We start from the raw sequence: 16,019 nt of genomic DNA, 5'->3' as shown, positions 1-16,019 counted from the left end.
CAGGTTTTCCACTGTCAAGTGCCTGCCACTAGAAAGCTGAAATCAAACACAATTTTCACATCTGTTTTGTAATTTAGCGCTGCTCCTTTTACTTCAAACAGTAGTTCAGTTCATCTTCTTTGATTCTCTCTGTTTATCCTGAGGGGATAAAATATCCCAACCCCAGAGACCTTAATGATTTCCAGTAGAATACATAGAGAGTTAATGCATGACTTAGTCTAAAATACAACCCAGTTCACACAGTACTTGCTCCAAAAAATCCTTGCTGATTCTGTATTAGTGGGTATGAACTCCAAGGCATGCTGCGTTTGCTAAAATATCCTATTTGAAGAGATACGATTCTAATTTATAAAAGGTCTATTTCCTTTTCTAACTACTACTGCCTTTTGGAAGACTTTAGGAAGCCTTATGTGCATTATTTTTCTGGTCCCCACAAGAAAAGGAAAATGGGATGGTTAAGGAGAGAGCTGCATAAGGTCAAGAAGAAGAAACACTGGAAATGAAAGATCCTAATTCTCTTCTTCCCTGACTTTTATGTTAAGTTGTTGCTACAAGTGCCTACATTCAAGTGTCTACATTCAAGTGTTTATCACTGCATTACCTTTAATCATGAGTATCAGGGATAGTGACATTTATAAATGATTTCAGCTGTAAGTAACAGAAAACCCAAACATAAGTAGGTTAAAAAAATAGTTTTTTTCCTTATCATAACAAGAAATCCAGAGATAGGTAGCTGCTGGCACTGGTTTAAATGTTCAGCGATCTCAAGGCTAAAAGTCGTTCATTTTCTTGACTTTTCGCCCACGGATGAAAGATGGCTACCACAGCTCCAGACATCCTATTCTTTACAAAGTAGAGAGAACAGAGAAGAGATGATACCAGTTCTGGCTGTGCCATTTTATTTGGAAGGCAAAAGGTTTCCTGGAACTTCCCCCTCAACCTCAGAAATCTTCAGCTTACTTCTCGAAGGCTGAAACTTACACCACTCCCAGGTGTAAGCAAGGCTAGGAAAACAAAATACATGGGAATATTTGGTATTCCCACCCCAGAAGCAGGCAAGTGAGAGGGGAGTTGGCAATGAGTGTTGGTCTGCCAAGTTTTAGGGTTTGCCACAGTGAAAACCAGGAAACACCAAAATATTCAAGAATGCAAGACTGACTAAGTGTAACGTGCCATATGAATCCCAGGTAGCTGTTAAAAACTGTGGTACAGAAAAATACTTAGTGGCATCATGCAAAATTATTCATAAAATGTTATCAACTAAAAAATTAACATATAAAACAATAGATGAGAAAACATCAAATTTGTTGGGGTGACCTAAGTTTAGATAGATTTTTAAAAATAAATAAATTTATTTATTTATTTATTTATTTATTTATTTATGGCTGGGTTGGGTCTTCCTTGCTGCACGCGGGCTTCCTCTAGTTGCGGCGGGTGGGGGCTACTCTTCATTGCGGTGCACGGACTTCTCATTGCGGTGGCTTCTCTTGTTGCGGAGCATGGGCTCTAGGTGCGCAGGCTTCAGTAGTTGTGGCATACAGGCTCAGTAGTTGTGGCTCGTGGGCTCTAGAGCACAGGCTCAGTAGTTGTGGCACATGGCCTTAGTTGCTTCGTGGCATGTGGGATCTTCCCGGACCAGGGCTTGAACCCGTGTCCCCTGCATTGGCAGGCAGATTCTTAACCACTGCGCCACCAGGCAAGCCCTAGATAGATTTTTAAAAGTTAAATAGATATATGCAAAAAGAAAAAAACTGGAACTTATACTCTGAAAATGTTGACTTAGGTTGGGTTTTCCAGGAAACAGACTCTGAGGCAGAGATTTGCTTGCAGCTGGCTTAGTGGAGAGTGCTCTGAGGAGCAGCACCTGTTGCGCAGGCAGGACTCGGCAGAGGGAGAAGGTGAACTGCAGGGCAGATGCCACAGAGGCTTTAATTGGTTCCATTGGAAGTTCTGAAGCTGAATGTCCCAGACTGTCCCAACTGATGGACTGTGCCTTGTACCTCCACAAGTGATCAGTCATGGCATTTGGACTGTCCTCAGGGAGGGGATATAACCTAGCGTGAGGCAGTTTCCTTCACAGAGGCAATTTTGGAGAAGAATTCAACTGTGAGTCATCAGCAGCCAACATTCTTGGCAGCTGTATCTTGAGATCTGGGCAGCACACCGCAGCGTCCACCAGAAATGTCAACAGTGATTATCTCTGGGTCTGGGGATTAAGGTTGGTTTTCTCTTTTTAAAAATATTTTCCAAATTTTCCATAATGAATATAACATTGTTCTAAGCATTAAATGAGTTAATTCATAGAAGGCAGTTAGCACAGTTCCTGGAATTTATTAAACACTCAAAAAAATTAGCTATAATTATTTTGCATTTATATATATATATATATATATATATATATATACGTGTTCGTGTAACATTTTAAAGAGAAAACATAAATATGGATATTGTCAAGAAGAACGTATGAAATAGGATTAAAATAATAACAGAACTTGCTGTTCCTTTTGGCTTATTATTTGGCTGCACTGGGTCTTAGTTGCAGCACGTGGGATCTTTGTTGCCGCGTGCAGGATCTTCGTTGCAGTGTGCGGGATCTTTAGTTGCAGCATGTGGGATCCTTAGTTGGGGCATGCAGGATCTAGTTCGCTGATCAGGGATCGAAACCCGGGCCCCCTGCACTGGGAGCTTGGAGTTTTAACCACTGGACCACCAGGGAAGTCCCTGGCTTATTTTTTTTTAAATCTGTGTTTTAATCTGTGACATTTTTTCTTATGACATTGTTTCTTTCCGGCATGTCCAACAGAACTTTATGTAATAGCAGAAATTTCAGGGACTTCCCTGGCAGTCCAGTGGTTAACACTGCACGCTCCCAACGCAGGGGCCATGGGTTCGATCCCTGGTCAGGGAACTAAGATTCTGTATGCCACACGGTCAGTGTCTGTGCTGCCCAATATGGTAGCCACTAGGCACAGGTGGCCGCTAAGCACTGGAAATGTAGTAGAGCAAATGAAAAGCCAAATTTTAAATTTTATTTAGTTCCAATTCATTCAAATGTAAATAGCCACATATTGCTAGTGGCTACCATATTGGACAACGCAGCTCTATACCAATATTAGGCAATGGTTATTTAGAAAATAGATCTAAAATATTCTTTCTCTAAGTTTGGATTCGTTCCTCAACTCACTACCCTGTATAATCTTCTACTTGTGATTTCAAAATCACATTTTATTTACATGTGTAGAAAAACAAAATGGGAAGAGTTAATTAAGTGTACAAAAAAGGGTTGTTGGTGGTGGTGGTCAGACTTTTAAAATATACAACAGGGAAAGTAATTTAGTTGAAAGGTGCTAAAGAGCTACATAATGTATTGCTAACTGTATGGTATCTTTTAGTAAATAATCCAAAGAGAAAATGAAAGAGGTTGTTCCATATCATATATCTGATTCCTCTTCGTAAGCTAAAAGAGACCTCTCACCAAAATCATACTTTTCAACCATATTGTCCATATAAAAAGGGAGATAACTGCAGAAACAATTTGAAAATGCCTGAATAACAATGTGGAAGTCTCTTACCTCTTAGATGGGAGGCATATGCATATGGTGGGAGACATATGTATCTGGGGATAACTCACTAACAGCAGCCAAGTTTGTGGAGAAAAGAGACACAGATCTTGGTTTGCATCTCACCCTGCGAGTTACTGGCTGTGCGTACTTTGAACAAATTACTTAACTTCTCCATAATCAAATGGTGATAGCTACACGTGCCTTGAAGATGAGTTGAAAGATTAGTGATATGTAAAGCACCTGGCATATAGTAAGTGCTAAATCAATGACAGTTTTATTATTATGTTAGTATAATGTGAAGAAAACAGATAAGCAAAAAGGAAGTAAGCCCAAATACTTAAAAACTGGGGTAGGAATTAACTGGAATAATCATTAAATTGTAAAATTATTTTTGGTATATTTTGTTTTATGTGTATTTCAACCACACAAAATTTAGTCAACTGTTTATCAAAAGAATGAAAAAAATGGATGTTTGAATAAATGAATGAATAAATGCCTTGCCTGTTTTTAATATCATTTTGCCTCCCAAATCGGTTGTTATCACTAAAATGGTTTTGTCACTGGCATTGTCACTAGGGATATTTTCAAAGACTCTGTAAAGAGCAGTATCAAATCAATGGTCTTTTCTAGACTTAACAGGAGAGATTAGGGCTGATGTTAAGAAACAACTTCTTGAGCAATATTACTAATGGAGCAGTTAAGAGCTTCCATCCTTAGATATTTTTAAGAAGACAGATAATACTCCATGCTGGAAATGTCATCATCGTCTGTGGTAGCTAGCTTCCAGGGTAGCCTCCACTGAACCTTACTTCCTAACCTTCATATCTTTCCCTAGTCTGCCCGAAGTCAATCAAGGATGGTCCTGAATATGGCTGAGGTGATGTATGACTTCCAAGGTTATGTCGTAAAAAGCGTTGCAGCTTCTGCTCTGGTCGATCAGATGGATCACGTGCTCCAGGATAAGCCAGTAGCCATGCTGTGAGGAGGACACTCAAGCCATCCCAGGGAGAGGCCCATGTGGCCAACAGCCTGTGCCAATCCACTGGACATGTAAGAGAGCCACCTTGAAAGCAGGCTCTCCAGCTTCAAACAAGTCTTCAGATGCCCACAGCCCTAGCCAACATCTGACTGCAACCTTATGAAACACTGAAACAGAAATGCCCAGTTGAGCCACTCTTGAATTCCTGACTCACAGAAATTGTGAGAGGGAATATATGACTTTTATTGTTTTAAGTCACTAAGTTTTGGGGTTATTTGATATGGAGTCAACATATCATCATTGGCAAACATTTATTGCTACTGTCCAAAATGTCCTGCTAATGGGCTGAACCAGATGACCATTTTTTTTTTTGAACCAGATGACCATTTAAGGTAACTTCTATCTTTGTAACATCAACGTTTTAACAGCTTATCATGTCGTTAACTCAGTATCTTTTTCCTATAAAATTCCTATGAGACAAGGAGAATCAGCCAATCAAATATTTAACAAACATCCATTAAGCCTGTGGAATTAAAGAACATCAGCTAAAACTGGAGTCAGGACACACCTGTAGGGAGAGCTCTCACAGCCGTGCATCATCAATTACTCCAAATTCGAAGAGACATACCCCTACATCTCTCCCACAGGAAGGTACTCCCTACTTTACTATCCAGAAGGAAGAAGAAAACCATCTTTCTGGCCAACCACAGCCCAGCCAATCAGAGACTGTAGCACCCCGACCAATGAGAAGCCTCTATACTTTGGACTGCCAGCTTCCTCCGGTGAACTCTTTAGTTACGATAGCCCCTACCAAGGCCCCCCTTTTCCCTATAAAAGCAAGCTCCCCTTCCATGTTCTCTGGATTTGCCTGTGGTCCACCACAGTTCCCATAACCTGAATTGCAATTCCTCTGGCTATTCCCAAATAAACTTGTTTTGCTGGTAGAATAACTGGCTATTATTAAAGATGATAAATTCAAGGTATTTATTACTCTAGGTGCTCTGCTGATGAAAAGGTATGATGATGATAAGGATAAAAATAACAATAATAGTAACAATAATAAGCATTACTAATATTTATTAAGCATCTACTTTAGACACTGTGCATATACTCTCATTTAACCTTAATATACATTGCCAAATGTTTTCCAGGAAGGTCATACCAAATTACACGCCCATCTGCAGTGTATAAGAACAGAGTCACTGCATGTTTACCAGCACTTAAAAAATTTTTTTAAAAATCTGATAGGTGAAAAATACAATCGTTTAATCTGCATTTCTATGATTCCTAGATCTTGACATGTTAAGCACATCAAACCTTTATCTGACATACATTACAAATATTTTCCCCCCAGGTTGGTATTGCGATTTTTTGAAATTTTTACAGTCAAGCCAATCTCTTCCTTTGTAATTTCTTCCAATTCTTTTGTAATTAGGTTCTTCTCTATTTCTAGATCAATTAAATTTTCACTTGTATTTCTTTCTAGTTTGTTTATGGTTTTTTGTTTTTTTGAGTTTACACAGTAATTTATTCTGTTAGACTTTTTTTTTTCTTCTCTATTTTTTTAAGTGGAGTATAGTTGCTTTACACGGCTGTGTCAGTTTTATGTTTTGTTTTTTACACATGTAATTATTTTTTGTTGCAGGATACAGGGCAAAAGTCTTTTTTCCCCCATAATCATGTCTCCTTCACTTATAAATTGAATAAGTTTTCTTTTCCCCACTGATTTATGATGCCACCTTTACTATCTAAGGAATTCTTATATTACTTGAGTATGTTTATGGTCTTTATAACACTCTTTCACTGTCTGTCGGTTTTGGTGCTAGTACTGCACTTTTTTGATTACTTACATCTACTCATTCACTAAGGACCACCACATTCTCTTCCAGGAAGCCTCCCTGATTGTCCCAAAAAGATACCATTGCTGCCTCCTTTTTCAACTTTATAACATATAAAATTTCACCTTATATCACAGTTAACAAAGTTGATCTTACCCAATTATATTCTTGAGAGCAAACAACAGGTATGCTATATATTCATTAAAATCAAATTATGGGATTTGCATTAAAAGGTAACGATGGCAGAACCGATATCGTTTGACAAAAAAATGAAAATAGGCCAATTCCCTCATTTGTCTAACAAAAATCATTGTGCCATCCATGATGAAAAAATTATAAAGGTGAATGAACCCTAGATTGTGCTTTAGGGAGTTTACTTAGTAGGGGAAAGACACATGAAAATATACGTGCTTAAATACACTATGGCTGAAGAGTATAAAATAAAAAAAGAAAGAGAAAGGTAAAAACTAAGCGAGCAGTGGGGTAGTGTTTCAAGCAGTGGACATACCTATGAGCTGGGTTTATGGTGTTTCTTAAATGTTCGAGGATTTGTAATTAATCTGAATGACAAAGCGCATCAATTCAGATTCTTCAGCAGAAGTTACATTAACGTAGCCTTCATTCTGAGAACTTTTTAAGGAAGCCTAATATAGTGTGGGTAGTACGGCGAAGCCTAGGAGCAGCTCTGCTCGGAAGCCCTTTCGTTAGCACGAACCCGAGATGACTAGAACCTGACAGAGGCGTGAATTAACCCACCACGGGTGAAAACCAGACATGGGGGTGAGAGATAAACCTTACCCACCTGAGGCTTCTACTCTATAAACCACTTACTGGAGTTGGTTTAAAAGCAATGAGGACTACAGACCCCTTGTTGTGAGAGCCAGCACAGTTCCAGGCCCAAGGCTCACCTCGCCGCGCGCCTCAGGCCCCAGCCGAGCCCCGGCCAGATGTTAGGACAAGCAAGAACTACTGACGTCACGGAAACGTGACGTCACCAGCACTGACGCAGTCTAACAGGGAGGGGCCTCTCAGCTCACCTCAGAACGCCGTCAGCTCCACGGAGCAGCGAGGTGGCCGCCTCGCGCTCTGCCCTGAGGGTCCGAATAGTCAGAGCTGCGGGAACCGAAGCACTGGAGTCGCTCAGGAGCTAAGCAGCGGCCATCCCTCTCCCGCCTTGACCCTTATCCGCGTCCTCTCTAAGGCCCAGGCGCGGTCCAGGCGGCCGCGCGCTCACGAGCCCGCCGCTTGCGGCGGTCACGCGCACGCACGCTCGTGCGCCCGTTCCCTGAGAACCCGGAAGTGCGAGGGAGAGGCGAGCCACGTGGGTGGAGCTGGAGCGCAGCTCGCATGGGGGAGTCTATCCCGCTGGCAGCCCCGGTCCCGGTGGAACAGGCGGTGCTGGAGACGTTCTTCTCTCACCTGGGTATCTTCTCTTACGACAAGGCCAAGGACAATGTGGAGAAGGAACGAGAGGCCAACAAGAGCGCGGGGGGCAGCTGGCTGCCGCTGCTGGCGGCCTTGGCCCACCTGGCCGCGGCAGAGAAGGTCTATCACAGCCTCACCTACCTGGGGCAGAAACTAGGTACCTCCGCCCCGACCCCCGTGCCCCTTCAGGAAGGAAAGGGAGTATATTCCCCCATCGGCAGTGGCTTGGGTTTCCTGTCTCTGTCACTTAGCCGCAGGCTCAACTCCGCACTCCCAGGTCTCCTCCCACCGATCCCGTCCTTCCCTCGGCTTCCATAAACCCCGCCCACCGGCCTCCGCGGCAGATAGATTGGCCGCCGGGGTGGATGTTGTTTGCAGGGCTGTGCTTCAAACCGATGGCTGTATCCATTTTGCTCATGCATGGATTGGTGCCGTAAATGAGAAGTTAAACTCTGATGTCCTCGCTCTCTAACCAGTGACACTGCGGCGAAAGGAGCAAAACTTGGCAATACAACCTAGTTAGAATTCGTGAACACTATTGTCTGGCTTCTTAAGGCCCTAGAGAGTTACAGATGGAGTCCTACCCCCTCTTCGTAGCCACAATAAATATCTAATGAATGAACAGAAAAATGAATGCTGGACAGGAAAGGCAAGAAATATGACTAACACTAACAAGAGGGGCCTTACAGGGAAAATGGTAAACACTCTTATCATCCCATGATAAATCTTGCCCCTGAAAATAAGATGCAGGAGCTGATTAAGCTGATTTTCACGAGTAGAAACAATTAGTATGAGTAAATCAGAAGGAAATAATATATGTGAAAGCCAAGGGCTATACATACGAAGTATTACTACTTATAATTACCAATATTATGAATCCCAGAGCTTTTAGAGTTGTTTTAGTACTTTGGCGTATTTTAGACCCTTTAATATCAGAGGCACAGGGTCTGGTATGAATGAAGGACACATAACAGTATAAAATAGAAGTGTACAATTGAGAGCAGATTCCAGTTTGAGTTTCTCCCCCCAGTTTCCTTATATAGCCTGAAGGTGACCATGTACATCTTGCTTTCAGTAAACACTCAAGGGGCAGGGCTTTCTGAGATCTTGACTGTGCTTCAGCTTTTCAAACAATAACTTGTTATTTAGTGTGTTGACTTATTGGCAACAACTAGTCAGATAGTTTCACCTCGTGTATTTTTTCCTCCCTTTCTTACAGTGGCACTTCTCAGAAATTTACAATTGCTCTTGCAGTGTTATAATTCCCCTTCCTACAGATTGGCAAATTGTGTGCATGCAGTTGTGCGGGTAGGTGACAGAGCCTATACCAGAATACCTACCTTTGAACTGTCGGATTGTGTTTGTATCCAAATGATTTATAAAAATTGTAGATGTAGTATAATTTAGTTATATATTAAATAATTTACATATTATTACGTATATATGAAAATGGGGAGGATTCTGGCTGTAAAATTGAAGGTGGGTAATTTTCTTGCAGTTTTAGTGTTTTTAGATTCCCCCACCTCATGAAGAATGGTGACTGATCCCAGTGCCATGTTTCTTAGGTTTTTTTCTTTTAGCTCACCTATGAGGATTTGATAACCTGTGGCCTCACTCCCCAGAAAAATATATATGTAATACAATTTTGTATGTAATCTGAAAGGGTTCAGTTGGATTTCCTAAATCCTATGTATAGACCTCAGTTAAGATATCTACTCTAGTTTAAGTTGTATGTGCCTGGTTTTAGGTGCCTGGCTGTGCCTAAGAACATGCACAAGGCCATCACTCTCTCTGACTTGGGTTCTCTGAAGTGGCTCTTATTATGTAAAGTGATTAGTTCTGCACAGACCCCAGCTTGCCTGGGTGAGCCTGAGGGCTGTGCTTTGAAATTGATCCACGGAGCAATTTACACTGTGAAACATGCTCAGGCACTGTTCAGGCTCCCAGCTGATCTGTCACTTCGGTGTGAATGTTCTGAAAATGGCATGTTTAATGCCACATGACTTACTCGCATGTACAGTAAATGTAGGTTCCAGATGTAAATTTTTAGCTTTGCAGTTACCTTACAGTTTTTTGATACTGGAATGTTTGTGATGTCAACGTGCTTACAATATGACTTCATGATTATTGAGTTGACTCTCCATTTTCTTAAAAACTTGGGAAAATTTTTGTGTTGCCACTTAAAACAGTCCCATGTTCTTCAACTACTTTGCTATTTAGAACATTTATACGGTTTTCTTTAAAAAGCAAAACAAAAAGTTTATGTGTATTTTTTAAACAGTAGAAAGCATGGTTTTAAAAAGTGAGTCTTTTTGACCTCACTTTTGTGATTGGTGTTTATTGGAGACCTTGGCAGTGAATCCTGGTTATAGATGCAAGCGTGGGACTTTAGACAAAGAACAGACCTGACAGGGAGGCTTCTGTTCCTGTCTTGGCTCAGCTGAAAAACTTTGGGGCGAACCCTTATCTTGGAGCCCTCTCTTTACTTTGAGGGGAGAATATATCTATTTGGGGAAAGATCAGTGATTAAAATATGCTGACTCAATACCTGCAGAGGACTTTAGAAGGTCATACTTTTCTCCCCTTTGTTTCATTGCTGGAGAGTTTCCTCAGCATCTGGTGGCTGGAAGATACCATGGTAGAAAATGACTTAACTTGAGAACTGATGTTTAAAGATTATCATTAGCAAGAAGTTGTGGAATAAAATATTCAATTAGAAGTGCAAAACTTTAATATACTCATTCCTTGAAATTTCATGATGTGAGATAGACTGTTGAAATCTTGAAAAATAATGAGCATTCATAAAACGAGACTCCCATGGAAACAATTCAAAATAATCATATTTTGTAAATTCAAAAAACTGAGACAAGAAGTCTGGTGTCTCTGATTCCTTATTTCCCAGCATGAAGGAAGGCCACTCCCCATTGGATATTCGTAACCAGGGTAGTCACCAAGTAGGCTTGTGCTCCTGAGAGCTTTGAGAAGAGAGACATGTTTAAAACAAATGCGTTGGTGGTCTCTCCCTTCCTTAAAGTGTCAGGTAACTTGGTTTCACATAGTAGTAATGGATGTTTATTGATAAGCTTTAAAAGGTATTCTTTATATTTATATGGTGTTTCCACGCCCCCAGGTAAGGGTAATCTAATGAAGGAAGGTATCCCTTTTTCACCCAGAGTTAAAATTTTCACCAAGTTCACCTTGTTTAACAGCAGAAGTGAGTACACAATTAAGGTCACCTAGCTATCTATCAAATAGGTAGCTATTCTTTTTACAGTACTTGAAGCTCCCAATTTACCACAGAGTTGCAGAAGCCCAACTCTGTAGTATTGAGAGATTGTTATATCAGTTATAAATGGAAGGGGAAGGGATTAGCAGTATTGATTGCGTGCTTTGCTCCAGGTGTGTTACATACCAAATGTTATCTCATTGTGTCTTTTTAGTTTCATGTTAAAACAACAACTAAGGCTCAAAGTGGCTAAGGGTAAGTCCTGTGCACATCACACAGCTTGTAAATTTGGAAGCTGGGATTTGGAACCAAGTCTTTCAGTCTTCCAGAGCTTTTAAATTTTACTTAGTACTCTTGCTACCTTCGTAACCTAAGAGACTTTGTCTTAGATCTGGGCACAGAGGTCCATTTATTTCATACCATCACTTTACAAAATCTGCAAAGCTAGACTTAATATGGGTGGAGAGGAAAGGCAAACCTTCCAGGATACAGTCCTGTATGGGATGTTGGTGTCAGGGTCAATCCACCTGTACCATATGGTTTTTCCTGCTATTAGTAGGAGAAATGATGTGAATGCTAGTCAGTCTGGGCAGTATATTGGAGAAAACACTTTTTCAGTATCAGCAGTTTGCCTGTGAAATCAGTAGTAGTAGGGTGACCAACCCTATAGGTTTGCCCGGAGTTGAGGGGGTTTTCAGGACATGGGACTAAGGGTTTCCTGAGAAGCTAGCCTTTCAGTACTAAAACCTGGAAAGTCATGGGTAAACTGGGACAAGGTGGCTGCCACAGTGGTAAGGGATATAAGATTCATTTCTTGAAATACAAACTGGGCAATGAATTGTGAAATGTTTCATTCATTAAGAGGACATTTTACAAATGCCTTGATAAGTAATTTATACTCCTAATTGGTATGTTTAGAATAGTAACTCATTCATTAAAGCATTCTGTGAATACCAACAGAAAATTTAAAATGTCATTCATTTCTGAGATTTTTATATATTCCTAAGAATTACTGTTTTAAACCTGCCCTGTTTCTTTTTGTTCTACTAATGTCTTACCTCTGACCTTTGGTGGGGTACAGAATTGCTTAAGAAAACATCTATGAAACTGGCCCCATAATTATTAGAAACATAGTTGATCATGTATTAATACAGAAGTAAAGAAATAATGTCTATGCCATTTGAACCTTTTTGGTTGTTGAAAAGAATGTATGTGGCCTTACTTTTTGCTGATTTCCTTTGGAACTCCTGAGTTACAACATGAGTTACAGCAGTAGTTATTTATAATTGCTTCCTACTGTTTTTTTTTTTTTTCTATTTTCTTTTCTTTCTTTCTTTATTTCTGGCTGCTTTGGGTCTTCGTTGCTGCGCGTGGGCTTTCTCTAGTTGCGGCGAGCAGGGGCTATTCTTCGATGCGGTGTGCGGGCTTCTCATTGCAGTGGCTTCTCTTGTTGCAGAGCATGGGCTCTAGGCGCGTGGGCTTCAGTAGTTGTGGCACGTGGGCTCAGTAGTTGTGGCCCGCAGGCTCTACAGCGCAGGCTCAGTAGCTGTGGCACATGGGCTTAGTTGGTCCGCGGCATGTGGGATCTTCCCGGACCAGGGATCAAACCCATGTCCCCTGCGTTAGCAGGTGGATTCTTAACCACTGCACCACCAGAGAAGTCCCACTTCCTACTCTTAATAATTCACAATATGGTGCTTATTATGATATAACCTATAGTGTCAGCCTTGTTAAGAGCACTAGCAGTCACTTTGTTCCCATAGGATCCCAGTAGTCTGTGTTTTCCATTTTCTCATAGCTTGAAAGGAAAAATGCAACTCCAAAGCAGAAATAAAATTTTCTGATTTACCAGGAATAACAACAGTGTTTCATAATTGGGTGTTCTCTTTTCTTTTAAATATGTTTATGTGGAAGGAGGGCTTTTTAGATCCAGGTTGATGTCACTTGCTAGGTTAATCATCCTCTGAATTAGATCTGAATCCTCATTGAAGTGGGCTGGGGAAATATTGGTGCATGGGTAAGGAAATTTTTGTTTTTGAATTTTATTTTATTTGTTTTTTTATACAGCAGGTTCTTATTAGTTATTCATTTTATACATGTTAGTGTATATATGTCAATCCCAATCTCCCAGTTCATCACACCACCCCCGCCACTTTCCCCCCTTGGTGTCCATACGTTTGTTCTCTACATCTGTGACTCAATTTCTGCCCTGCAAACCGGTTCATCTGTACCATTTTTCTAGGGTCCACATATATGCGTTAATATACGATATTTGTTTTTCTCTTTCTGACTTACTTCAGTCTGTATGACAGTCTCTAGATCCATCCACGTCTCTACAAATGACCCAATTTTGTTCCTTTTCACGGCTGAGTAATATTCCATCGTATATATATATCACATCTTCTTTATCCATTCGTCTGTCGATGGGCATTTAGGTTGCTTCCATGTCCTGGCTATTGTAAATAGTGCTGCAATGAACATTGGAGTGCATGTATCTTTTTGAATTATGGTGTTCTCTGGGTATATGCCCAGTAGTGGGATTACTGGGTTATATGGTAGTTCTATTTTTTATTTTTTAAGGAACCTCCACACTGTTCTCCATAGTGGCTGTATCAGTTTACAATCCCATGAACAGTGCAAGAAGGTTCCCTTTTCTCCACACCCTCTCCAGCATTTGTTGTTTGTAGATTTTCTGATGATGCCCATTCTAACTGGTGTGAGGTGATACCTCATTGTAGTTTTTTTTTTTAAAATTATTTATTTATGGCTGTGTTGAGTCTTCGTTTCTGTGTGAGGGCTTTCTCTAGTTGCGGCAAGTGGGGGCCACTCTTCATCGCGGTGCGTGGGCCTCTCACCATCGCAGCCTCTCTTGTTGCGGAGCACAGGCTCCAGATGCGCAGGCTCAGTAATTGTGGCTCACGGGCCTAGTTGCTCCGCGGCATGTGGCATCTTCCCAGACCAGGGCTTGAACCCATGTCCCCTGCATTGGCAGGCAGATTCTCAACTACTGCACCACCAGGGAAGCCCCTCATTGTAGTTTTGATTTGCATTTCTCTAATAATTAGTGATATTGAGCGGCTTTTCATGTGCTTCTTGGCCATCTGTATGTCTTCTTTGGAGAAATGTCTATTTAGGTCTTCTGCCCATTTTTGGATTGGGTTGTTTGTTTTTTTAATATTGAGCTGCATGAGCTGTTTATATATTTTGGAGATTAGTGCTTTGTCCATTGATACATTTGCAAATATTTTCTCCCATTCTGAGGGTTGTTTGTTCGTCTTGTTTGTAGTTTCCTTTGCTTTGCAAAAGCTTTTAAGTTTCATTAGGTCCCATTTCTTATTTTTGTTTTTATTTCCATTACTCTAGGAGGTGGATTAAAAAAGATCTTGCTGTGATTTATGTCAGAGAGTGTTCTTCCTATGTTTTCCTCTAAGAGTTTTATAGTGTCCGGTCTTACATTTAGGTCTCTAATCCATTTTGAGTTTATTTTTGTGTATGGTGTTAAGGAGTGTTCTAATTTCATTCTTTTACATTTGCTGTCCAGTTTTCCCAGCACCACTTATTGAAGAGACTGTCATTTCTCCATTGTATATCCTTGCCTCCTTTGTCATAGATTAGTTGACCATAGGTGCGTGGGTTTATCTCTGGGCTCTCTGTCCTGTCCCATTGATCTGTATTTCTGTTTTTGTGCCAGTACCATATTGGCTTGATTACTGTAGCTTTGTAGTATAGTCTGAAGTCAGGGAGTCTGATTCCTCCAGCTCTGTTTTTTTCCTTCAAGACTGCTTTGGCTATTCGGGGTCTTTTGTGTCTCCATACAAATTTTAGGAATTTTTGTTGTAGTTCTGTATAGAATGCCATTGGTAATTTGATAGGGATTGCATTGATCTGTATAGATTGCTTTGGGTAATATAGACATTTTCACAATGCTGATTCTTCCAATCCAAGAACATGGTATATCTCTCCATCTGTTTGTATCATCGTTAATTTCTTTCATCAGTGTCTTATAGTTTTTTGCATACAGGTCTTTTGTCTCCCTAGGTAGGTTTATTCCTAGGTATTTTATTCTTTTTGTTGCAGTGGTAAATGGGAGTGTTTCCTTAATTTCTCTTTCAGATTTTTCATCATTAGTATATAGGAATGCAAGAGATTTCTGTGCATTAATTTTGTATTCTGCAACTTTACCAAATTCATTGATTAGCTCTAGTAGTTTTCTGGTGGCATCTTTAGAATTCTCTATATATAGTATCATGTCATCTGCAAACAGTGACAGTTTTACTTCTTCTTTTCCAATTTGTATTCCTTTTATTTCTTTTTCTTTTCTGATTGCCATGGCTAGGACTTTAAAAACTATGTTGAATAATAGTGGTAAGAGTGGACATCCTTGTTTTCTTCCTGATCTTAGAGGAAATGCTTTCAGTTTTTCACCATTGAGAATGATGTTTACTGTGGGTTTGTCATATATGGCCTTTATAATGTTGAGGTAGGTTCCCTCTATGCCCACTTTCTGGAGAGTTTTTATCATAAATGGGTGTTGAATTTTGTCAGAAGCTTTTTCTGCATCTATTGAGATGATCATATGGTTTTTCTTCTTCAATTTGTTAATATGGTGTATCACATTGATTGATTTGCGTATATTGAAGAATCCTTGCATCCCTGGGATAAATCCCACTTGATCATGGTGTATGATCCTTTTAATGTGTTGTTGGATTCTGTTTGCTAGTATTTTGTTGAGGATTTTTGCATCTATATTCATCAGAAATATTGGTCTGTAATTTTCTTTTTTTGTAGTATCTTTGTCTGGTTTTGGTATCAGGGTGATGGTGGCCTCATAGAATGAGTTTGGGAGTGTTCCTTCCTCTGCAATTTTTTTTTTTTTTAAACATCTTTATTGAAGTATAATTGCCTTACAATAGTGTGTTAGCTTCTGCTTTATAACAAAGTTAATCAGTTATACATATACAATATGTTCCCATATCTCTTCCCTCTTG

The 16,019-nt window shown here is 40.2% G+C and overlaps 2 protein-coding genes across 4 annotated transcripts in view; one reads left to right on the top strand and one right to left on the bottom strand.

Moving 5' to 3' along the window:
• The window catches only part of XPOT (exportin for tRNA), a 148,202-nt gene extending 140,575 nt beyond the window's left edge, over positions 1-7,627 (bottom strand). The window contains exon 1 of one of the 3 annotated variants that reach the window (XM_036867083.1): positions 7,418-7,627. The gene's annotated coding sequence lies outside the window, so the exon portion shown is untranslated. The remainder of the gene's footprint in view (positions 1-7,417) is intronic. The other 2 variants (XM_036867081.1, XM_036867082.1) reach the window with 2 other exon arrangements.
• A 48-nt stretch (positions 7,628-7,675) lies between these two features.
• C10H12orf66 (chromosome 10 C12orf66 homolog) overlaps positions 7,676-16,019 on the top strand; it is a 34,601-nt gene continuing 26,257 nt past the window's right edge. The window contains exon 1 of the mRNA XM_036867086.1: positions 7,676-7,962. Within this exon, the coding sequence (XP_036722981.1) occupies positions 7,728-7,962 (235 nt within the window). The 5' untranslated portion in view covers positions 7,676-7,727. The remainder of the gene's footprint in view (positions 7,963-16,019) is intronic.

Source organism: Balaenoptera musculus, chromosome 10 (assembly GCF_009873245.2).
Source record: "Balaenoptera musculus isolate JJ_BM4_2016_0621 chromosome 10, mBalMus1.pri.v3, whole genome shotgun sequence".
In the NCBI taxonomy this organism is placed as follows: Eukaryota; Metazoa; Chordata; class Mammalia; order Artiodactyla; family Balaenopteridae; genus Balaenoptera; species Balaenoptera musculus.
This window is presented reverse-complemented; position numbering and strand designations above follow the sequence as displayed.